This window comes from Kryptolebias marmoratus, linkage group LG6, assembly GCF_001649575.2.
Source record: "Kryptolebias marmoratus isolate JLee-2015 linkage group LG6, ASM164957v2, whole genome shotgun sequence".
Lineage (NCBI taxonomy): Eukaryota > Metazoa > Chordata > Actinopteri > Cyprinodontiformes > Rivulidae > Kryptolebias > Kryptolebias marmoratus.
Genome location: NC_051435.1, coordinates 32101888 through 32127098, shown reverse-complemented (window position 1 = coordinate 32127098; position 25211 = coordinate 32101888). Strand labels below are relative to the sequence as shown.

The 25211-nt window shown below is 37.6% G+C and overlaps 2 protein-coding genes across 4 annotated transcripts in view; both read right to left on the bottom strand.

The window, feature by feature from the left end:
* Positions 1-4809: 4809 nt before the first annotated feature.
* fbxo8 (F-box protein 8) lies at positions 4810-23344 on the bottom strand. The gene is made up of 8 exons (XM_017432068.3): positions 23066-23344; positions 20880-20985; positions 14932-15018; positions 8336-8480; positions 8099-8225; positions 7884-8002; positions 6273-6469; positions 4810-5436 (listed from the first exon to the last, which is right to left on the bottom strand). The coding sequence occupies exons 2-8, from the start codon at positions 20983-20985 to the stop codon at positions 5249-5251; spliced, it is 969 nt and encodes a 322-aa protein (XP_017287557.1). The 5' UTR covers positions 23066-23344; the 3' UTR covers positions 4810-5248.
* A 377-nt stretch (positions 23345-23721) lies between these two features.
* The window catches only part of cep44 (centrosomal protein 44), a 7864-nt gene continuing 6374 nt past the window's right edge, over positions 23722-25211 (bottom strand). For all 3 annotated transcript variants that reach the window (XM_017432069.2, XM_017432071.2, XM_017432070.3), the window contains exon 10: positions 23722-24497. In XM_017432069.2, coding sequence (XP_017287558.1) covers positions 24437-24497 — 61 coding nt within the window. In that variant the 3' untranslated portion in view covers positions 23722-24436. The remainder of the gene's footprint in view (positions 24498-25211) is intronic.

Genomic DNA, 25211 nt, shown 5'->3' with positions numbered 1-25211 from the left:
CTTCATGGAACCCCTCAACCATAAGTAAACACAAAGGTAAAAATAACACAAGCATAAAACTTAACCTGTGAGGAAAAACAGAGAGAACTTGACATCTTATCCACAAACACAGAGCATGAACCGGCCACTGCGAGTCACTCACGCCTAGACCAAAGAGTCCACACTCTGAGCTACAAGCAGATTCTCATACAACACCTTCCTTTTCCTGCTTACATCAAATCAACAAAGGCAGACACATAAATAACACAGAGTGTGTGTGCATGCACAAAAAGAAGGTCAGCAGCTGATGTTCATCAGGCATCATCTGTGTGTTTCATTACAGCAATCTAACAGGCTGCAGGATGATGTTTTCAGGGAGGTGAAATACAGGTATGTTACACTGCAGACACAGAACAGGTGATAGAGTTGCAGTGATGTCATGTGTCCACCAGGTGGCAAGATTTACCCTCTCTTTTTGATCGAGACATCAGAGGCCAGACATCAGGAGCCTCTCAGATATTTAATCACAATACATCTGAATGTTTGTGGAAAAATGTTACATTGGCTTTTTTTCATAGGTTTTTCCAGGTACTCCAGTTTCCTCCCACAAACCAAAAAAATGCATGTTAGGTTAACTGGTAACTCTAAATTGTCCCTAGATGTGAGTGGACGTCAATGGGGGTTTATACACCTTGTCTCAGTGTGTCCCTATGATGGACTAGAGACTTGTTCAGAGTGTACCCCACATTTTTTTTTCTTAATAAATTCATACACTTATATGTGTATACATACTGTATGTAATTTATTATAAAGTTCCCTGATCTAATAAACTGGCAGTTTAGGATATTTGTCACCTACATTAAACTGAAATCATCAACCCGCAAAATCTGTTTTTAAAGACTGCAAAGCAGTCTGTTTTCGATCTACATTCAATCTACCTTAGCCTTTCCCTTAGTGATAGGATGAGAAGTTTGTCTGGGAGGGACTTAGAATAGAGCTGCTGCTCCTTCACATTGAGAGGAGCCAGTTGAGGTGCTTCGGGCATCTGGTAAGGATTTCCCCTGGACTCCTAGGGAATACCTCCCTAGGGAGGCCCTGGGGAAGACCCAGGACACATTGGAGAGATAATGCCTCTCACCTGGCCTGGGAATGTCTTGGAATCGTCCCAGATGAGCTGGAAGAGGTGGCTGTGGAGAGAGATGTCTGGCTTCCCTGTTCAAGCTGCTGATCCCACGACCTGACTCTGGAACAAGCGGCAGATAATGGATGGATGAAAAAAGCAGATGGGTCTACTGTATTGATAATTCTTTTCTCATTGATGAGTGGATAGGTTAAAAAACAGTTGACAGAATCTAAGCTGAAGTGGCCAGCTTGTTAAGTAATAAAACATTTAATTCAACTTAAAATAATATTTTATTATAGCAGGAATAATTAAGACATAAGAACAAGCTGGAAGACTAATTAAAATACAAACTTGAAGTAACTGGGGTAATTATGTGTTCACTGTGCAAAAATATGGTAGGTCTTTCTTTAAATTTTAAAACACAAGAACTTCATGAAGTCCTATAATGGTCAGTGCAATCTCATAGTATGTGTTCACATTTACATAGAAAATGTTTCAACATGTTTAAGTTAAAAAAAAAATCAGCTTCAAATCTTTAAACACATTAAGCTTTTCCATGAGTGACTATGACATATATAAAATGAAACATGTTCCCTGTGCACCACTGCAGTCAGTAGACCTTGTGCATAAACAACTGTATTTGAACAGAGAGGATTGTTTTTTTACAGCCCTGCATGTGATTTTAGCTTTTTAAGGAACCTAAACAGTTGAATATTTAAGAATTCCAATATCATCATCTGGTACAAGAAGTGCAATTTCTGCTGATATTGCCTAATATTGACAGCTCACTTTATTGTGATTTTCTTTATTAAGTTTAAATCAGGACATTTAAAGAACTTCATTATAACAGAAGTTCGGAAGCCATAAGAGGACATGCTTAGAAAAGTATTTTTATGATATCATCTCCAGAAAGAAACACTCATTTTATTGAAATAGAGTTATTTTATTTTGACTTGGATAAGCTTGTTTTCTAATGGTAACTATAAATTATTTCAAAATCAAAATTAAACAAAAGAGGCACTTCTTCATTAGAAATCAGGACAGTCATGCTGGGAACTGATTCAAACTGAAAATGTCACATGAAAGAACATTCATCACTGCTCAACACATTACTATTATAGATCATCTCCAAGTGTCCTAACTAGCTCAGTTATCTAAGACAATAGAATTGGTAATTTGTGAACTCAAGAAAATCAGATTAAAATTAGCAACAGTATGTTTGGCTATTCTCAGCTTCCATACAAAAGCCCCCTGAATGGACCACCTAATAATAATCTGTATCAGTTCATTTAAAATCCAAATTCATTAATCCAAATTTTTCCACTATATAAATAAAGACCTATATTACAATACAAATCAGTGCTGCTAAGTCATTATATTAGTATTTATAAAAAAACTAGTATTTATATGAAGTTTGTTTGTAAAACGTCTAGCTAAGAAAACAGACTGCATCAAATCTTCAGTTTAATTCAATCCCCCAACCTGAACGTGCAAGGGGCAACAAAGAGAACTCCCTTTAACAGGAAGGGTCCTTCAGCAGAACCAGAACCATCTGCTGGGACCAGTCAGGGGAAGGTGTGTAGATTTTTAACTTAAAGGGATTCCTCTGTTATAAATATTTCCTGTTCTTGGCTTACAAGTGTTTGTGAATTACATATTTTTGACCTTAAATAGTCTAAAGTGGTCATTTAGAAATATGACATTGATTTTCTTGTGAAATGCAGTTACTGACAACTCGGTTAACAAAGCATGTGTATGAACGAACCTTAGAGAAAATCAAGACTGATGCAGAAGAATGTACAACCTCAATTCCAAAACAGTTGGGGACATTGTGTAAAATGTAAATAAAAACAGAATGTAATGATTTACAGATATTGTAACACCATTTTTTTTTTTGCAAAACAAAACGGTAAACTTATAAAATGTTAAAACTCAGAAATTGTACCATTTTTAGGATAAAATTAGAAGCACTCAAAGAGCGCAAATTTCTGCCAAGGCCATAGGGTCATTAAATAAAATTATAGGATTTGGATTGTGATCTGAATCACCATCAAACTTTAATCACTTGTTTTTTGTGGTAACATAAACATGTCCCAAAAGATTCCATCAAAATCTGTTTTTTAGTTGTTGGTTTTTTTTTTTCAAAAACGTAACCTCCTTAGCGGAGGTAATACAGTATTTTGAATTTGATGGCAGCAACACATCTCAAAAACGTTGGGACAAGGGCAACAAAAAGTTGTAAAAGCAAGTGGTACGAATAAGAAACAGCTGCAGGAGCATTTTACAATTAGGTTAACAGGCAACAAGTGAGTAAAAGTAAAGACAAGCAGGGGTTCATCAGTCTGTAAAAAAACTGCCTAAAAATAGTGGAACAGTTTCAGAATAATGTTCCTGATTGAAAAAGTGGGAAGACTTTGAATTCCCATCATCTACAGTTCATAATACAATCAAAAAAAATTCAAGAATCTGCAGAAATCTCTGAGCTCAAAGGAAAAGGCTGAACATCAGCATTAGATGCCTGTGATCTTCTGGCCCTCAGGGGCCGCTGCATTAAAAACAGGTCTGATTCTGTTCTGGACATCAGTGCATGGACTCAGGAACACTTCCACAGATCATTGTCTGTAAACACAGTTCACTGTGTCATCAACAAATGCTGCTTAAAGCTCTATCAGGCAGAGAAGAAGCCAGATGTGAACACCATCCAGAAACTCTGTTGTCTTCTCTGGACCAAAGCTCATTTCAAATGGACTGAGGCAAAGAGTTGAACTGTTCTGTGGAAACCTACAGAGGAGAGGGACCATCATGCCTGTTATCAACACAATCCAAAGGCCTGCCTCTCTGATGGTATGGGGGTGCATTACTGCCTCTGGCATGGGCAACTTACACACGTGGAAAGGCATCATCAATGTAGAATAGTATGTACAGGTTTTAGAACAACATACACTCCATACAATGATTTTTTTTTCAGGGAAAATTTTGCATATTCCAGCAATACAATGTTAAACTGTAAACTGCTTCGATTACAACAACATGGCTTCAAAGTGGAAGACTCCCGGTGCTGAACTGATATGCCTGCAGTTCAGAACTGTCACCAATTCAAAACATTTGATGAATTATGAAAAAAAACTAAATCTTGGAAACAAGACCTAGGACTGTTGAACAGCTAGAATCCTCCATCAGAGCAGAATGGGACAACATTCCCTCTAAAACCTCCAGCAGCTGCTCTCCTCAGCTCCTGGATGCTTACAGACTGTTAGTAAGAGAAGAGGAGAGGCTTCACAGTGGAAACATGGACCTGGAACAACGTTAAAGAGATGTGTTGCTGCCATCAAATTCAAAATTATATATATTTTTAATTTTTATTATTATTTTATAAATGGTACAATTTCCTACTTTAAACATTTAATATGTTTACTATGTTCCACTGTGAATAAAATGTAGGTTTATGAAATTTTACAAATCAATGCATTCTGTGTTTATTTATTATTTTACCAAACAGATCAACATTTTCAGAATTGGGGTTGTAAAACATTTTTACGAGGCCCAGTTAAGTTTTTTTCATATTCTGTCAAGAAACAAAACTTTCATCTGAGACAAACATATTCACTTACAACTAGACATTGTTTTAAAGTCAGCTGATTTAATCCATTATACTGTCAGCATATAAGCAGTGTTTCACAAAGACTTTGTTTTAATGTCCTTTTTTCCATCCATGGAAAGGGGCCGAGCTTTGCCCGGTCAGCAAGTTCGAAGCTGTGCTGGTCATAAAGATTTCAGCAGAACTGTCCTGGCATCTGCAGCAGACTGAGGTCTGTGCTCTTCCTCATCTTCATCGTTTCTTCACTGACCCTAATCAGTACAGGGTCAGAACTAGTCCTCTTTGCTGTTCACGTTTTCAGGATCATCCTTCACTTTCACCTTAAATTAAAAAGCTAATAACACTACTAATATTTGGTTGAACAATCGCTGCTACAGTGAAGTCGCAATTTTTATTTGTTAGAACATTTCTTCTAAGACTTGCTTGCTACATACTGTTATATTCCTTGCAGAAAGTGAAAACTGGAAAAAATGAATTTCCTCAATGTTTGTTTCCAGAGATGCACTGCAGCCCATTCACTGATGCCTTTACCAGTGCAGGAAGAAGAGCTACGCAGCCACATGGCCAATCAGGTATATGTTATCATAGAGATGGCCAACAAAGTCATCAGAGACATTATGTGCTGCTCGGCGAGTGTTCCTGATAAACTCTCTCTTAGACATTTTGTTTTTCACGTGCGGGCTGGTGAGGTCGATGGACAGCAGAATCAGACTGTAGCATAGAACGTACACAGCGTCTGCAGAGAGACAACAAAGTTTCAGCAATACTTTACTTTTTAGTATTTAGAAAAAAATTGTGAACAATAATGAGCACTCTTTAAATGTGGCAGATTAAGCCATAAGGACCAGTTTTTGTCTGTGGTTCCTGGCAGGTTGATAGTAAAACCCATAAAAAAGGATTAAAATAAAATGAAGTACACAACTAACAAAACATGAGCCAACATGACTGAAGTAAAACAAAAACATTATAAAATCAAGCAAATAAAATTAAAGGCCTTGCATTCTTTGAAGGAATGCATACCGCCTGCCGTCTTTCATGCCAGAAATCTAGACTAAAATACTCTTATAATGAGAAATTATTAAGTTGTAGCCGTCTTGGTCAAACTTTGAAAATACCCTTATGCACAATCTCATGCAATATTACAACATCTCATCTGATCCCACATAATCTGACCAGATGTTACTCAATATCTGAAAGTTTCCTTGAGGTAAAGCAATTTAAGTGTAGACTAGGGCTGATTAGCTGTGACAGCCATCTTGAATTTGGGTGACAAAAGTTAATCAGCTGTAGATGTTCAGCCAATGATTACTTTTTGAGAGGGTCATTAAAATTAATTCAGTGATTCATGAGATATTTTGCTAACTGACAAACAGGGTTAACTCCAACATTTAATGGCAAGTTTTTAAATTAAGATTTTGATATATGAATGGGCAACATAGCACAAAGTAAGCAAAAGCAATTTGAGTGCAAAAAACATACAGTAGGAATTATAAACAGGCAAACTGTAATGTGAATGATGATCCAACATTCACGTGACAACAAGTTTTACAGGTGTTAAGTTTAAGCCCTTACCAGGACTAAGGCCAAGGTCACGGACAAGACCTGGGTTACAGGTGCAAAACCTGTGGCTGAACTTGGTGATAAGGGTTTCCAGATACTCTCCTCTTTCCTCAGGTGCATGGATGTGTCTAAAAAAGTCCCGCAGAGCATTGGGAAGGAACTGATTAGTGAAGTTATGAAGGGTCACTAACTCATCCAAGACATCCCGCCTGCACAGAAAAAAACAGAACAAAAAAACATATCAGCATACTTGAGTCAAAGTACATTTTGTCAGAAATTGTGGTTACAAAGAGCAGACCAGCTGAGAAAAATTAATAACGTGCAAAAAGTGTTGAATTATAAATAAACTGATCTGGTGCTAAAAGTTTAATTTCAGTCTGCCACTTGTGTGTATCTTGTGAAGCTCATAAGGACGGAAGACACCAGTTTTTCCTTTATTTCTCTTAAACACACATTATTTCTAAATACATAACAGCCAGCAAAGCATAAAAGTATATCTAAAAAGAAAACTTCAGCACATATTTATGTGAAGAACTGCCTTCAGTGTCATTAAACAAGCTGCTTATGGTGAATTATGTCCATAGAGTCCTCTACAACTTGTTTAAAAAAAAAACAAAAAAACTTTTAAAACAACCTTCTAAATCCTAGGTGTCAAATTTTTAAAATTATCTCCAAACTTGTGATTACATTAGAAATTTAGTCTTGTTCTTGAATATCATTGTAAATAAAAATGTTATAATAAAAGAGCTGATCACAAATTGGCTTCAAAATCTGTCCTGAGTGCGGAAAAAAGCTGAAGCACTGGTTTTAATCAAAGTGACTGTCAATATATTCACTTGTATTTGCTTAGTCTCCATATTTATAACTGTGCATGAAAATGGAAATAGTTTTGAATATTATTTTAAGAATTATTCTATAATACCTTTAATAAATTATTAATATTATAAATGTAATAAATTAATTATTAAGCAAAGATATTATTTAAGCTGCAGTAGTAATATTAATAGTATTTTAATTTAAAAAAAATATTAGAAAATAAATCACGTTTATAAATTTTTGTTTTATTACCATAATATTGTGAAACTTTGGTATTTTTGCTCAATACTGTCAGAAACTCATACCAGCCCATGCCTGGTATACAGATAAAGCAATACACTAATAGGTTCACTACATGCTATGATCAGAATTGACTTTAACTGGTTTTTTTCTATTGTAGTTTATATTTTGCATCAAATATATAAAAATCTTTTGTTAAATATCTTTTGATCACTAATGTGTGTTGAAACCTGCAGAATAATATAAAGTCCAAAATATAAAGTCCATTGCAACATTCATTGGAAAGGATTTGCAAAGGAAAACCAGGGCTTGTGAGTTATGTTACACACTTTGGAACTTTGATAGAACAGGATCTATGTTGAAGACGTACCAACATAGCCAACCCCACACTCTTCAACAAGACCAAAAAGGAACACAAATGGATCAGCTAACCCTAACATCCCAGCCCTCTGAATCATAATCAAATCAAATGTCATCCCTACTCCTGTACAGTAAAGAAGCAACATCAAAAAGCTGACTAAATAAGGTGGTTTTGTGAGTTTTGTGTGTTTGTGTTGAAGTATTAACCTCTCATCCAGGTAAATCCTCAGCATCTTCCAGTTGAGACGTCTGGTGTAAAAAATGAACTTGGCCAACTCTTTGGGATGATCCACAAGAATACCTTTAGACATGAAATAATCGATGCCCTACACACACACACAAACAGAGAGAGGAAATATTTGTGAGGTATACGTAGGTTTACAGTCACACCTTTGGGTCCACATAATTTTTGTACATTTTACCTCTTGTGGGTTGGCATTGAATGTCAGACTGCCTTCATCTAATTGTAGGTAGAGTCTTCTATATGAGAAACCAGCAGGTAGTCTTTTGTTGTAGATAGAGCAGTGTCCCCATGTGGACTTGCACAGTCTGATGGATCAAAACTCAATGTAAAAACAACAGCAAATAAAGAAGAACACAACAGAACTTCACTGCGTAACAATCATAAACAAGTAGGATAGTGAGGTAAAGTTCCATACCCCTGCCACAGATACTCGTCATGTCCCAGGTCCTGCCAAACGCATCCGGCCAGGCACAGATCAGTGGCATTCAAGTAAGACAGGATGGTAATACCAAGTTCAGGTGGGAGCATCTCCAGATCTATAAAACCATGCTGCTCCTTACCTTTTAATAAAAAAGAGAGAAACAAAATGAAAAAACAAAAACATTAATTTGCAAAACAAACAAACAAAAGACGTCTGTCTGAAGCGGAGTGTGTTGATGCTTTGGTATTTGGTGAAAAATTATACAGCTGAAAACAGATGTTTTCATCCACTGTATAAAAATACAGAATAATGAGAGAGAGAACTTTTTTTTACTATCACAAGTTTACATACTCTAAGATTCCTATGCCTTTAGACATTCTGGGTAAGCCCAGATGATGCTGTCATGGTTTTGGAAGCTTTTGATTGGTTAGTTGACAACATCTGAGTTAATTGGAGGCTCAGCTGTGAATAGATTTTAACGTACACCTCAAACACACTGCTTGTTTGTGAGACATCATGGTAAAATCAAAGGGTTCGAATCCAGGTGCCAACCTCTGAGCAACCTCGGTTACACAATGAGTGAGAGACATTACAATGATGCCATGCCAGCTCGAATTTTGCCCAGATTAACAAAATTTGCATCAGATGTCAGAGAACCTGGACATTCTGATGAGAAATGGGCTACAGTTCTGTCAGCCCACCCCAGGGCAGCTGTGGCTACAATGTAGCTCACCACCATCAGTGTGTGAATGTGTGGATGAATGGGTGAATGATTGTAGTGTAAAGCGCTTTGGGGTCCTTGGACTAGATAAAGTGTTATATAAGTGCAAGCCATTTACAATTACCATTTACAGGAACAAGACATGGACGAGGGCTCAAAATCGAGAACTCACCATTGTTGGAATGCTACTATATAAGTAAGCCTAGAGAGAAGGGCTATATGAGAAGGATGAGGGATCTACGTAAACATTGGTACCCATCATCCAAATTCACTACGAAACAACGTCGAACCCAATGTTCCATCATTTGAGAGCGAAACCTGCTATCACACCTAGAGATTGATAAGATACAACAATGATGCTACGGCACAGGGGGAGCCAGGACAACAACTCATTATCCCCACCAACCAAGTATGAGTACCAAACCCCATTGAGCCCTGAGGAACTGAATACAAGGACACCTGACCTGAGAAGTAAGACTGTGAACAAGCTAGATACATACGACCTGCACACTTTGACAAGGCTAAGCAACAAAGTACCCTCTGAAACTCTGCTATAAAATGTGAATGCAGCACTGCTAAGTATCCCTACTGACACCATCACAGAGACTAATAAGCTGACCAGAGACTAGTTCTGTCAGAAGGAATGGAACAAAATTCCAGCAAAATATTGTGAGAAGCTTGTGGAAGGAAACCCAAAACATTTGAACCAAGTCATACAGTTCAAAAGTAATGCTAACAAATATTAAGCAAATGTACGCAAACTTGTGACTTTGAAGGAAGTGATAAAAAGTTCTCTCTCTGATTTTTCAAGCATTTTACAAATCCTCACTAACCTAACACAGGAAAGGTTTAGTCTGATTTAATGTTAAACAATGAGAAAAAAAATGATTGTGTCTTTTTACAGAGTGAATAGAAACATCTAAATGTTCTGCATAAATCACAGGGTGTTTTCCAACTATCTATGAATAAATATATTCATACAGAACTGCTTCTACACAGGCAGCACCTTTTATGTTTAATACATAAACATAGAACCATGTGGGGTTTCCCAAGAACATTTGAGCTATTGAAATGAAGCTACCGACTCTCCAAATTCTGGACATACAGTTCATAACTTGAGCCACCCTTAAAATGGAAAAACTATAGATGCACAAGTTGCAAAAATGATTGTTCAAGTAACACTACAACAATTTTAGATAAGGACCACCTCAGTAGGCTCGTGAATAGCTTTAAATCATGGCTGAAAGAAATGTCTTGATGTTTATGAAGATGTCACATAGTTCATTACAAAAATGAAAAGCACAGCTAAAGTGGATTACAGGATGATGTATGGATGAGTTTCTCTTCATTTGAATGTTTTTAGAGCTGTTGGAGTGCAGCTGTGGTTCACTGTGAGCAATAACCTGCTGTCAATCACAGAACAACACCGTTATATTGCATCATATTCACCTGATTAAACACAGAGCTGATGTTACATTCAGAGTCAAGCTGTCAAACAGCTGACAGCTGTCAGTGCACCGTTAACCTGTCGAGGAGTTTTACAGGTTAGTCTTCAATCTTTGCTCTGCTGCCACTGATCATTTTGCTCCTTTATTTTTCTGATATTGTTTCTGTTAGGCAATTAAGCTCATTAAGAGATAACCAGAAATCCACTGTAATGGCTCTGGACTGTGTAAATGTTAAAATCAGTGGTGGATGGTGGTGATATTTGTAGGGTGGGCTAACAGATATATAATAAAACGCTGCAGTTTGGATTTCAACAACAAAAGCATCCAATTTGGAATAAAGAAAACCTGCTATAAATTGACATTATGTTTTTTTCATCACAAAGACAACTTTAAAACAAACCATCACCAAAAACCAAGCTCACACAGAGCCTCTGTCAGTTGTCCAATACTTTGTTCCCTTGATTAAGAGTTTCAGCTATAATCATTTCAGATGATTTTTCCCAGTCAAACAGCTTTGAATAACACTGCACCACACTTCTTGACACAATTACTAATCACACTGATAAGGTAAAACCAAACAAGACATGCAATATTGGAAAGTGCTTCTGTTTTTTAAATGAATCCTACCTTATTTAAAGAGAAGCTCACTCTGACAACTTTTCTGGGATCCAAAAATGTTAATAACCACCTCGTTAAAGATCTGTTAGCTACACTTGCTGTTAGCCAGTCCTTTCACTGAAACCAGGTCACAGGAAAACTTTGAATATCCTTGGGTCTATCTGCTCCTAACCTCTACACTTCCGGTTTGTCCCCCAAAGACATTAAGGAAAACGAGTGGGAAATTAAATAATTCACCTCGTTTATCTTTATCTCACTCGCCATCGCACTTATCTCAGTCTACAATAAACCACTCGCACTCAAGGCACGTTATTGCACGTCCACCCTCACTGGCTAAAGCCTGAGGCCTTGGGCTGACCCTGGGCTGAAATAAATTAGACCAAATGAGCAGCAAACCGAGGGGGTGGGACAAGACGCCTGTCAATCATTCTGTACCACGCAAGACAATGGGCTGAACGGGGCTGTAAAAAGTTAGCCCTTTGGAAAGAATTGAGGATTTTCACACACATTTTACCACCAAATGTGAACAGAGGATTCAGAGCTGACCACATGTAGTCAAATCACTCAAATCTAATTCAAACAGTTTTGAAAAAACAAACATGAACAGGGCCCAAAAGTTGAATGAAATGTAACATGACAGGTCAGACTGAGGTTGCTTTGAAAAACATCAACAATGTATGTGATTTAGTATCACATATGAAAGTGTCCTGGTCTGAAACTCCTACAGTTTACATGCCTCTCATTAAGATAGCAGAGAAAAGTGTTTTGTTTCTTTGTTTTGTTCCCCCCTCTGGTCTCATGGAGCTCAGAGCAGCCTCCCCCTTTCCTACCTGTCGCTCTGAGCCTCGGTCAGTTGTGTTCAGCAGCTGAGGGCCAATTCCCTAAACTTTTATGTTTCTGAAAAAGCTGTTGTTGGCTGGTTGTACATTTTATCTGCAGGATAACTCAGTCAGTCATGGCTCGTCTACCAGAGGACAAACACTGTTTTGAAACAAACATTTGCAACAAGCTACAAGAGGTAGCATGTTAGCAGCTGGAATATATACAGCCTGCTGCAGGCTCGATACAGAGGCTAATAATCAGCTAATTAATTACTAACATCAGCTTGTCAGACTCTCAACATTACTATACAAAGAGCAGAACAGCAGAGAAGTAGTTAAATAAACCATAAACAAAATGTTGACTCTGGTGTCTTAACTGACAGATTGATTAAATTAAAATTTCAAACTTGATTTTAAATATCATATCATCATACATATAAAATTAGACAAATTAAAAAAACCTGATCACTGACTGGTTTCAAATCTGTCCGCAGTTCAGTAAAAAGCTGATTTTTACCAGAGTGATGTCAACATGTTCATTTGTTAAAAAAACTAAATAAATCATCTATTTAGTATTATACTGTTAAATACTTATTAAACAATTTGTAATTTTTAGGCAGCAAAAGTAATAATTGCAGTTTTTGTTGTCAAAGAAATGCTAAATCATGTGACACATTTTAAAATTTTTAAATTATTTTAACTCTATAAAATTGTGGTATTTTAGCACAAGGTAATCATATAATCAGAATCTGATACCGGCCCATGCCTAGTTTTACCTGATGTACAATTAACCTTAGAATGTGTTTGCAAAATCTAACACAAACAAACAAACAAAAACAGCATGTTGAATAATTAGTTACTTAATCCTGTAGTACTGTGAGGTAACTCCACACTAGCTTTTTATTTCAGTATGACTCTGGCCTGCTGCACAGGGATTCATCCTGGTGGCGTGCTGCAGCAGCTGCTGTGGAACATGTTACCACCCCCCAGTGTCTACTCTGCCTCTGAGCTGCAGACACCAGTCAGGGATGTGAAACTACAAGTCAGTTGTGCTCTTAGATGGAACATATGGACGACCGAAACCTCTCAAATGAGGCGTTCTACTGAAACGGCCAAGAGTGCAGGCATGAACAATTGATCTGCACATGGATCCTGCTCCTTCCTGGTTATTGACCAATAGGAGAGGAGCTGGACCAAGAAGACAGCCCCCTCATTTGCATATCAAGGCAGAAATGCACATGGTAATGTGAAAAGAGGAGGAGGAAAAGTCAAAAGAACAAATGCTTGTATAAGTAAAAAGCAAAAGCAAAATATAAACATTACTTGACGAAAACATATGTAAAAGGAAAAGGCAAAAGCAAAATATATATATTTCTGCTTTTATTTTTGATTATATCGGTTTCGGTCCTCCATAGAACATTATCTAAAGAGGAAAAAAGGACTTCTATGTCATTGTTTATTTCTACAGCACATTTAAAAACAATAAGATTGACCAAATCAAACCAAAACAAGCTGATTAAAACAAACATAAAAACATAAATAAAATATATTCTGTAAAACCACACTTAAAAACCAACAGGTACAATAAAATAGACTAAGAACAAACTAAAATAAAATAAAGAAACTTCACAACATAAAGAGCTGATGGGACTCAAACCTAACTCAAATTGAAAGCAAGTGTAAAAAAGTGAGATTTAAAGCGGGATTTAAAAGACCACATAGACTCTGCAGCATGAATATCATGAGACAGGTTGTTCCAGAGTCTGGGGGCTGCCACTGCAAAAGCTGATCCCCTCTGTGCTTTATTTTAGCCCTTAGCTGTGCTAAAAGCATCTGGCTGGTGGAGCTCCGCTCTTTTGTGGGGTTTTAAAAGTCAAAAGGTTCAGTTAAATAACTGGGGGCCAAACCATTTAAAATTTTAAAAGGGAGTAAAAGAATCTTAAAATCAATACAGAAACTGGTGTAAATCTGCTAAAGCTGGAGTGATGTGGTCATACCATCCTTTACCTTTATTCTACCTTTCAAATGTGACAAATTCAGTGTTTACTTGTTGTAAATCTATTTTTTGTGTTCTTTGACAGTTTTTGTTGTTCATTTAAAGGGTATATACAAGTAAATCTCAATAAGTTAGAAAATCATTGAAAAGTTAAATTATCTCAGTAATTTAATTCAAAAAATGAAACTCAAATTATGTATAGTTTTTATTTCACACAGTGACATACGTTTTAATTTTTGTTAATTTTGTTGTTTCTGGCTTAGAGCTGATGAAAACTAATCTTACTGGTCAGACCAACTATGCACACAAGTCTGGGAAGACCTTAGCCATTTCTTCAAGTGATTTAAAAAATATTTTTCAATAGTATATAGTTTTGGTTATAAAGGAGTGAAGTGAGCAATGGGGGAGGGGTGGAGCGGGTTCAGGCTTCGGGAGAGGGAGATGGGGGCCATGAAGATGTGGGCATCAGTCAGGGAGAGGAGGAAAGGCAAACTGACAATTCCCTTTAGAATAATGGTGACACAACATAAGCTATATCAATGTTTTTAAAACCTCAATATATCACCCAGCTCTACTGGAGTGACAACATCAAGTTGTAGACTGGTTGGGGCTTCCAAACCCTGCTCTGCACAACAGAAGACCAAAAGGGCTGGAAACTGACTGCCCAAACATCCACCATGGCATCCTAACAACTGTCTGGGTCACGAGATGAATGAACGAATGAAGGTCTAACACTTGGAAAAGAAAGCAGGTGGATGATAGGCATTTCTTCAGGAAATGCTAGGCCTTTATTTCAAATTTTTCCCCCAATAACATAAACTGCAATGATATAATTTTATTTTCTGCATCAAATTCAGTTAAATTTATAAATATCCCAATTGTGAGCTCACAGCATGAGAATAAAGTGAAATGGAACATGTGAGGAACCATGAACGCTCCAGGAGAGTACTGTATGGTTGTGTGGTGTACTTTGTGAGTGTTTGTACCTCCTCTGCATGTCTTCAGCAAATGATAGATGTCAGGGCCGTTACACTGCTGTGGAGCTCGTCTCTGTGCACTTCCTCCATCTCTTCCTAGAGAAAAAGACAAAAAAAAAAAAACCTGATTCTCAGAAAACATTCTGACTGTAGTTACTGTTGTTATTTCATTTACAAATAAATACATAAATCAGACCTAAGTTTGTATTTTGATTTTTGCTTATTGTTTGCTACAAAGTTGCCCATTTCATTCCTATTTTCAGTGACCATTACTTTATTTTAACTTTATGGTTAACCCTAAAAATATTCAAGTATTTCTTACTCAATCTTCAAGTTAAAGTAGACATTATTCACAGTTTTCAAGTTACCCAACTCTGCCACATAATGCAGCAAACCCTGCAGACACACATCAGAAGTTTCACTTAGTGCTCACATCACATTCACTTACAATTCATTAACAAATAAATCATTTACATGTATTGAGTTTAGAAATATTTCCATTCACTGAAATAAATTTTGTAGAGCTTTTTAGTGAGTTATGTGTATTCGACCTGTTTTGCCTGAAACCAAAAGCTACAATTACAAGATACAAACCCTAACCCTATTTTTGTGTTACACATTACATGTTTCCAAAGGGATTAGACAGAAACCACATGCTGCTGCTCTTCAGCTGCCACATGACGCAGATCAATGTGATGAACAGAGAGGGAAGAGTTTCTCCTTCTTTATTGGAGGAAATGTTTGCAGGTTGGAGGATGTGTCACTTTAAATCAGGGACAAACTGTCAGACTGGTAACAGTTGACAAGGACAAATCATTCAGTGTATGAGCCGACTGGTTTGTCACTGGAAATGGTGCCAACTCTGTTTACTCTCAATGAGAGGTGGAAAGAAAAGCTGCTTCAAACCAAAACAGGCAGAGGAAAGATATGTCGCTATTGAGAACTGTCAGCTTAAAAAAAATATTAAACACTGAAACATTACACCTCAGTAAAATGAATAAGCAGCTAAAGTTTTAAAAAGAAAACCTAATTATCTTGAGCAGACAAATCATTTTAAAAATCAGAATCAGTGAAAACACAAAATACCAAATACTGTGATAAAATGACAGCAGACCTTACGAAGAAAAGGTACTAGCTTTTGTACCCAGATTGAACTTTGTTGTTCTTTATAAAGATCATACAGAGAACACAAACACATTACAGCAATCAATACAGCATTGAACTCTTATGATTTATATTTGTTGGCTTTCTGTGCACATCATAGACCAGTGTTTCTAGTTTTTATTTATCTCCATTTTTAAAAAGTAAAAGGTTGATGGAGCAGTCTGTTGTTCTAACAAAGTGGAGGTTCTGTTTGATTGTTCTTCTAGTTAAAGGCTAAGTTGAACAGAACAACCTGGAGACAAATTGTCACAAAAATGTTTACTATTTTTTTTTTAACTGACAGTAACTTTACTAAGAAAAAAAAACCCTTAAAGTTAAACAATGCACAAAAAGAAAAAAGGGGCAGTGCGACACAGAAGTCACTGTTTGTGAGCAAATTTTTAAGGACTGACAGTTAAAGGAAATGGGATTTCCATCCTCAATAATTCTATATAAACCATCATTAAGTGCTAAAGAGAAGGAAATGAGGTTCCAGTGAGCTGAAGAGATGCAGTCATGGACTGTGGATGGTGGGATGGAAGTGAGATTCAGTGATGAATCACTATTCTGCTTCAGGTACCTCACTGGGCTGAGACTGTTTAAAATAATACCAATAATACAAACAAGCAAAGACTGTCATTGTATTGCGGCACTTCCTGTAGCAGCAACTAGATGAAGGGGGACTGGTTTGTTGTTGCTCTAACAGACTCTTCTAAGCTTTGGGGAAGAAACTAAGTTTGAGTCTGTTAGTGCAGGCTTGTATCGCTCTGAGCCATGAATCCAATTGTCAGGACACTCTCTATGATGCAGAGATAAAAGTTCTTCAGCAGAGGTGGGAGAAGTTTATTCCTCCTCAATGCTCCTGAAAAGCAGAGATGTGGCTGTGCTTTTTTGATGACGTCGGTAGTGTTCATCGCCCCACCTACATCCTCTGAGGTGTGAAGTCCAAGGAACTTGAAGTCTGTAACTTGTTCCACCTCCTCTCCGTTGATCTGCAGACCTGTGTGATTTCCGGAAGTTGACGACCACATTGCAAAGATGATTTCTTTTGTTTTCCTGGTCTTGAGGTTAAGTAGTTGTCTCTGCACCAGGACGCCAGTGTCTAAAGCTCCTCTCAGTACAGTGCTTTGTTGCTGTTGCTGAGCCCATGACAGTGTATCATCAGCAAATTTAATAAATGTGTTTGAGCTGTGGGTGACGACACAATTGTGAGTGTACAGCATAAACAGACACGGCCCTGAAGCACACCAGTGTTCAGGACGTTATTGGAGGATGTGGAGATGCCTGTTTGTGAAGAAGTTCTTGATCCACAAACAAACAGAGGTTTCCAGCTGCAGTTTGTTAACCAGTCTGTTGGGACCGATGGAGCCGACAGCTGAGCTGAAGTCAGCAAACAGCATCCTAACATACATGTTGGGTTTCCTAGGTGACTGCAGTATGAAGGGCTATGGAGATGGCATCATCTATTGATCTGCTGGGTCTGTAGGTGAACTGATGTTGGTCAAGGCCATGTGGAACTTGGGCCTTGATAAGCTGCAGTACCAGTCTCTCCATGCACTTCATGATCACTGGGGGTCCGGGCCATAGGTTGGTAATCAATCAGATCTGTGATGGCAGAGGTTTTGGGCACAGGAATTATGCTGGCAGTTGAAGATAGCCTGTACCAAGCTGATTAACACATGATTTCAGTACTTTTCCTGGTACTGAAGTTGGTGTTGAGTCACCTTGTGCTGAAAAGTGCTATATAAATAAATGTACCTACCTACCTACCTACCTACTTTTCTAGTGTTGATGCTGCATAGGACCTGCAGTACCTGGTGCTGCTGGAGGACAAGTAGTTGGTCATGCTCTGATGGTATCAACAATGTGTCCTCTGCTTGCAGCCCTCCTCAAAGCCAGAGAAGAAGGTGTTCAGTTGATTCAAGAGAGAAGGGCAGTGGGGCAAGGGATGTTGTGGCTTTTATTGTAATCCATCATATTTTGAATGCCATGCCACATGGAGTGAGGGTTGTTTTCCTTGAAGTTGGCCTCGATTTGCTCTTTATATCTGGATTTAGCAGCCTGAATGTCTTTGTTCAGTTCTGCTCTTGCCCTTCTGTAGGCCTTCCTGTCTCCTGATCTCAGTGCTGAATCTCTAACCTGGAGCAGTTGGTGACCTGTCAGCAAATCAAAATTGCAAGAAAACAGACAGGTTTTTTGCTGCAAACCCACTTAACTCTGAATGTTTGTGTATGCAATGCACATCTGCCTTCCTCTCACATGGGAGCTTCTGTTTTTCTCTCAAGCAGGTCTTTTGGCTGCACAACCAGAGTCAATGGAATGCAGTTTCAGCCAATCAGTAAGCAGGATTCTCATCTCCACAGCAATTAAGAAGCCCAGAGTTGAAAACAGTATCTGTTGTCTCACGATGGACCATGCAGAGCAAAGAGCTTTTTTGAAGTCTTTCCAAATTTAAGTAAAACTTTAGATAACCACATAACTTAAACTTCTTAGACTTGCTAAGGATAAATAATAAATCTTTGATTATTATTTTATTTTTCTTATGTATACATGACATTGTTTCATAGTAAAATATGTGTATTTGTTTTAATCAATCTGCTTCTCTTGACCTGCCTCTCCATCTAGCATCTGAGGTTGAAAAAAAGGAAGCTTTAATGAACCCATAGAAATGCTTCTCTGTATTGATCTTTATATGTGTTGTTTTCTATTAAAATCATGATACACTTCCAGTGTTTTACCAATGCTAATTCACTGTTATGTGCTAAGGTACTGACAATATCTGTCAGTGTTTGGTTGGATGAGAGAAATGAAGAAAATAAAAATAGGTAAATATTTGATTACTTACAGGCACAGATAATTTTGTTGAAACCCTTTGTTAAAGAAAAAAAAACTCCCAAAAATTACTCAAATAACTTGAAACTGATTAAAGTAGTAAAAAAAGAAGAAAAATCAGCTAATGAATCAGATAGTGCTTTTGAATTTTGGAGCAATCACTGTGATCAGGTGATTTCTGTAACTCTCTCTGAGACTTCTGCACCTGTCCACAGGTGTTTTGTCCCATTCTTCCTGAACAAACTGCTCCATCTGTCTCAGGTTTGAAAGGTTCCTTCTCCAGATGTTTCAGCTCTTTTCACAGATGTTCAACAGGATTTAGCTCAGGGCTCAGAAGGTCACTTCAAAATGGTCCGATGTTTTGGTTCTGAGCCATTCTTGGTGTTTTTATCTGTGTGTTTTGGGTCATTATCCTGTTGGAGGACCCATGACTTGAGACTGAGACAAAGCTGTCTGACACTGGGTAGCACTTTTTGCTCCAGAATACCTTGATAGTCTTGAGATTTCATTGAACCTTGAACAGATTCAGGACATCCTGTGTTAGGTGCAGCAAATCAGCCCCCAGAACAGAACCGAGCCTCCTCCATGTTTCACTGTAGCTACAGGGCTCTTTTCTTTCTTTGTTTCATTTTTGGCTCTATGAACACAGAGCTGATGGGACATGTTGTCTAAAAGCTCCAGTTTTGTCTCAACTGTCCAAAGGACATTCTCTCAGAAGCTATGAGGCTTCTCAATATGCATTTTGGCAAATTCCAGTCTGGCTTTTGTGTGATTTAGTGTTCTCCTTCTAATTCTATTAAGTCCACTTTGGCTCAAACAGAGACAGATGGTGGGATCTGACACTGATTGTAGTTCACCTCTGATCTCTGTGGAAGTTGTTCTGGGCTCTTTGGTCACCATTCATATTATCCAGCTCTTCAATTTCTCATCAGTTGTCCTCTTGCAGCCACATACAGGTAGGTTGTCTCCAGTCCTGAGGATCTTAACCTTCTGAATAATCTGTGCAGCTGTAGTCTTTTCTGGAGATACCATTCTTTTTTATCAATGAAGGTTCCAGGATCACTTCCTGTCTGGGGCTTTTTTGTTTGGAGTTTGCATGTACTCCACATGCATGCTAGGATTTCTCCAGGTACTCTGGTTTCCGGACACTGACCAAATACATGCATACTAAATTAACTGACAACTCAAAGTTGTCACTAAATGATACACTTTTGGAGTGAGAGAAAGGCACCAGCTCCCCTGCAATCGAACAGATGGACTGACTGATTGATTAAACACAACCCCAGAGCCTGGACCAAGATATAAACTCTAGGGAAAACACTGTTGTAATTTCAGTTTGTAAATTTGTAGTTCCGTTTCTGTATTTCCGTTTCAGTGTTTTTGGATAAACATCATTAGCTGACCAGCTGCCTTCTGGTGTTTATTCACAAACCCAGTTATTGAGACGCATCAATAATCATTTCATAATCCCATCGCAGGCCTCTTAATTGTGACTGAATCGAAACATGAGGCGCCTAAAAATTCCCACCCCTAGTCATGACCTCTGCAGGAAATAAACATGTGGGCTTCAAATATCTGGACACCTTTCAGGATGATAATACATCGTTTCACAAAGGAAAGACTGCTCAAACTTTTCCTCAGGATACACAAATCCACTCAGTTATCACGAACAGCAACAGTTCAGATATTAATCTGATAGAGTTTACCATGGAAACTGAGAAAAGATGCTTTAAGATTTTTTTTTTAACTGACTAAATGAACATGGATATAAACAGTTCTATTCAAATTCCGGTTAAGTCATTTTGTAGTTTGCTTTTTCTTCCAAATAAATGGAAAAAATTTGCATCGTTATCTGTAATGATTTTTTTGTTGTTTTTTAATTCTAAAAAATAGCAGAATAAATAACCCCAAAGACTTCCATCCATTTTCCCAGGGGTTATACACTAAATTCCCAAGAGATAAAATGAATATGGCAGAATTACCGACTCTTCCTCCTTCTCCTCCTCCTCTCTCAGTCAGTTGGTCGGCTAGCTCTTCCTGAAGCCGCTGCTGTTGCCTGGGAGGAAGCCTCCACAAAGCCTGACCCATCTGTAAGCAGAGCAGACACAGGGTACAGCCACGCAACACAAAGCAAGACATTTATATGATGCATATAACAATATGCAATGATTCCAACGGGCCAAATGAAGTGAAGCTAATTTACTGCAACTCTGACACCATCCCTTAAAAATCTGCAAATTCTCTCATCGACCATATCAGAAAGTATTTACTGTTTACTTGCTCATTTAATGATATAAGTTGCAAAAAAAAAAAAAATCTGATACAAAATTTAGTTTTTCATATAGTTAATCTGACATTAACAAGATATTACATTTTCAAATCCAGACAAAATACAAAAAAATACAGCCCTTTGTATATCATTAACCCTAACTCAGTTTTATTGTATTGTAGCCTATCTATATAAACTCATAGAGGGAATTTATGTTTATGATTGTATTACAGGTTCTTTTGCATATTTATAGTAGGATATGGGCCGAGAATTATATTAGTTTAAAAATGTGAGTTCTGGTAAAAAAAAAAAAAAAGATTTTATTTAACTGGAATTCAGAAAATGTTTAGAATCAATTAAATGAAGAAAAGATGTCACTGAACAATTAATGTTTTCAAAACATGATCAATGCTTAAATGTAGATAACTGACTGCCTTTTAGGATGACGGTGGAAAGTTTCATTTAGGTTTTATTTTTTGACAATCAAACCTTTGCTGAGCATGAGCTCAAGAGATTTTAAACTGGTAATGTGAGGCATCGATGACAGATGTCAGATAGCTAAAATGTTGCTTCTGTCTGAGTTTTCTATCTAAAACATTATAAAACAACAAGTACATAAAAGCAGTGAGCAGGTGGAACTAAACTGAATTTTAGCTCAACATCAAATTTAATCAACAAGCATAATGTCGATCTTTCTTTGTAGTACAGCCCAATGAAATAAGAGAAACACTAGGATGGTCAACCACGCTGCCGTCTATGCTAATGAAATGAGAATTTGTGACACCCTGTTGGTCGGTGCAACATCGGCATTTTTAGTTGCAGCCAGAGTGGCAGCAGACCATAAATATTTGAGTAAAAAAAAAACTCAGCCAAAGAGTGCAATCAAATGCAATCAGTTGTCAGAATTGATGACAAAGAATGTGGCATTACATTTCATAAGTGAGTATTATGCTATTTTATTTAATAAATCATTGAAAATGTGACCTTTTCAGGTTTGTATGCATGTGCTGTAAGAAAATAAATTAGAAATAAATAAAAAATATCTGTGCTGTATGTATAATTTTTAACTTGCCCATGTTTTTCCATATTTATGATAATGTAATTTAGGCAGCCATTCACTGTAATTTTATTTTTAAGTGAAGAACACTACCGTGGTTATCAGTGAGAATTTAAATATAAACATGTAAATTCTGGACCTTTTCAAGTGAGTTTTTTTCTTCAGGTGGATCTAGCTGAATTTTTATTTTTAGACCATAGCAGTAGTTACACAGTAGCACATAGAAAGATGGTGGACAAACGTCTTGCCTTGTGCCCTCAGTGACCGCTCCAGTGTATCTTTATTTTTATGGCACAGCCTTCTTGGTAAAATTAATATTGTTTTGAATTAAAAGTTTATTCAGTGTCCCTGTATTTATAAGTGAATGAATTAGATTAGTTGGTAAGTATGCTTAGAGAATGTTGTAAACAAAGAAGTGGCACTTTTAAAGGCACTGTCCCGTCGTTATTTTAGCTCAAACGACACACGTCAGATGTGTTGCATAAACAAATCAATCGTCCTGTTGTAAACATCAACGCTGGAACTTCCAGTCACCAAGGTAGTATGACTTGTAGCCCCGCCCTCTCTTCTATGCCATTGGCTACGCACACCACGACAGCTACAAAAGCAGAGCCTGATTGGATGAGTTTTCCTTCAGACAAAATCTGTCACAAATCACCAAGTTAGCTTACCAAGCTAGTTTAAGTTGCCAACATAAATACATCAGGCAACTCACTGTGTTTCGGTGTTAAAAGGCACGTATACAGGACGTGATTATTGTTTCTAATGTTTTAAGTCTTTAATAACCGCAACTTAATATTTTTTATTGATTACCCGACTGCATCGTAACTCTAGCTACCTACCTGAGTTATGGATTCCTCTGGACGATCTGACCCGCAGAGCTAAGACAGCTGAAAATAAGGATTCACTTCCAACAAATGTAGCCCGCTGTCATCTCCGAAGCGAGTCCTAATCAGCTGCTGTGATTCAGAAGGGATCCTTCCGCACCGCAGCTTATTACTAACACAATTATCATCTTCTTCCAGCCTCCTCCTCCTCCTCTCTGTCATCTCCGCCCCTTACACTTGTTGTCATCGAAAACCGTTTTCAACGTTGCTCGCATTCACGAGCCTTCTCAGTCCGATTTGTTGTTCATTTTCAATCGTGCAAAAAAAAAAAAAAAAGCGTAGATAAGCACAGAAACAAAACGGGCTTTATGAAATACCGGCTCCGGCGCGCCGAGTGGGCGGAGTTTGCTCAATCAGCTCTTTAACAAACGAAAGCTATGTGCCAACATAGTCACAGGGTGATCAAATAATTGTTGATTGTTTGTTTTTAATTTCCCCGGGTGAAAAATGAGAAAAGTTCACTCAAAGCTCATAATTATATCACACCATTTTATGTGGGTTAGGGTAAAACTTTCTTTAACATTAGAATATTGTTTGGGTTTGAATGATGTTGCCATCCAAATGAAGTCTGGTGCACCTGAGGAACAAACCACAGTGTCCTGAAAGAAAACGTTTGAAAAGATATTTAATGACTAAAGCTCCGAGAATATCCGTCCCTGTACAAATGTGTATTTTATCAAAGCTTCAGGTAGTTAGCTCCACCAAGGAGGTTATGTTTTCAATAGCATCTGTTAAACTCCACAGCTGGACACCTTTTACGTTAAAGGTGATCACCATTGGTTTCAAGGTCATAGGTACCCCTTTTGTTAAAAACTTTGTTACCGATGGATGGATGGATGGATGGATGGATGCATACATGCATACATGCATACATGCATACATGACCTGCTATGTTAGATGCTCCTCACTAAAAAAAAAAAGGTGGTCTGTCTTTTTTGTCTCTGCTTCTGGGAGTTATTGTGTGTAATAAATATTTGTTTCCTTTTCTTTTTGCACCGTGTCAAACCGTGATGTCCTTTCCGATCTACATGTCAATTTAGGCGAGAGTGGAGAGTGAAGGTGTATGGTTCGATACACAAATTGAGTAACACACTGTGTTCCAACTCTGTCGTGATCAATACATGATTCTAAAAAGAAAAGGGAAAATACCACTTTGGACAGAAATAAAAGTTACGGCACTGTATACTTTAATTTTATTAACCTAAAACATGCAGGTACTAATGATGAAGCACCAACTACAGAAAGTGTGGGACTTTTTCAGGACAGTAACACTCCACTGCTTGACAGATTAATACCAAAGTTGTGGTGTGATTATTATCTGCGAATCTATTTGCAGGTTGTTGTGAAGGATTCAGTGTTCTTCAACAGACCAGAGGAGTTCTTCAGCCTAAAATAATAATAATAAAAAAAATTAAAAATAATCACCAAATAAAAACAATACATTAAATAAATGTGAATGGGTGAAGGTCATCATGCTGATAACACTACCCCTACAGTGAAGCATGGTGGTGGCAGCATCATGCTGATTCACTGCAGCAGGGACTAGGAAATTGGTCAGAGTTGCAGGAAAGATGGACTCTAAACACTAAACTGGTTTAAGGAGAACCAGGTAAAGGTCCTGGGCTGGTCCAGCCAAAGTTCTGACCTGAATCCAACTGAGAATCTCTGGTTTGATTTAAAGACTGTTGGACACAAGCAGCACCCATCCAACCTGAAGGAGCTGCAGCAGTTTTTGCAAAAGGTAAAGGGGCACAAAGTTTTGAGAGTTTACCATATATGCATTTTGCATACCATTTTTTCAGTTATATATATATATATATATATATATATACATACATACATACATACACATACACACATACATACTCCTGATCAAAATCTTAAGACCAGTCAAAAAATTGCAAGAATTTGCATTTTGTACTATTGGATCTTAAGAAGGTTCTAAGTAGAGCTTCACAATGTTTAAGGAAAAAATCAGTGCAAGAGACAAGAACTTTTGAGCAGGGAATTTTCTGCAGACTGGATTTACACTCAAACATGATTTTTTCAGCTGATCAAAAGTTTAAGACCATAGTCTTTAAAAGCCAAAAGCTGTGCAAAA

Coding starts and splice junctions, on each gene's coding strand:
- fbxo8 (XM_017432068.3), bottom strand. CDS start 20,985: ATGGGTCAGGCTTTGTGGAGGCTTCCTCCCAGGCAACAGCAGCGGCTT. Junction 15,019..20,879: donor AGGAGAAGGAGGAAGAGTCG/GTAATTCTGCCA, acceptor CTTTTTCTCTAG/GAAGAGATGGAGGAAGTGCA. Junction 8,226..8,335: donor GACGAGTATCTGTGGCAGGG/GTATGGAACTTT, acceptor TTGATCCATCAG/ACTGTGCAAGTCCACATGGG.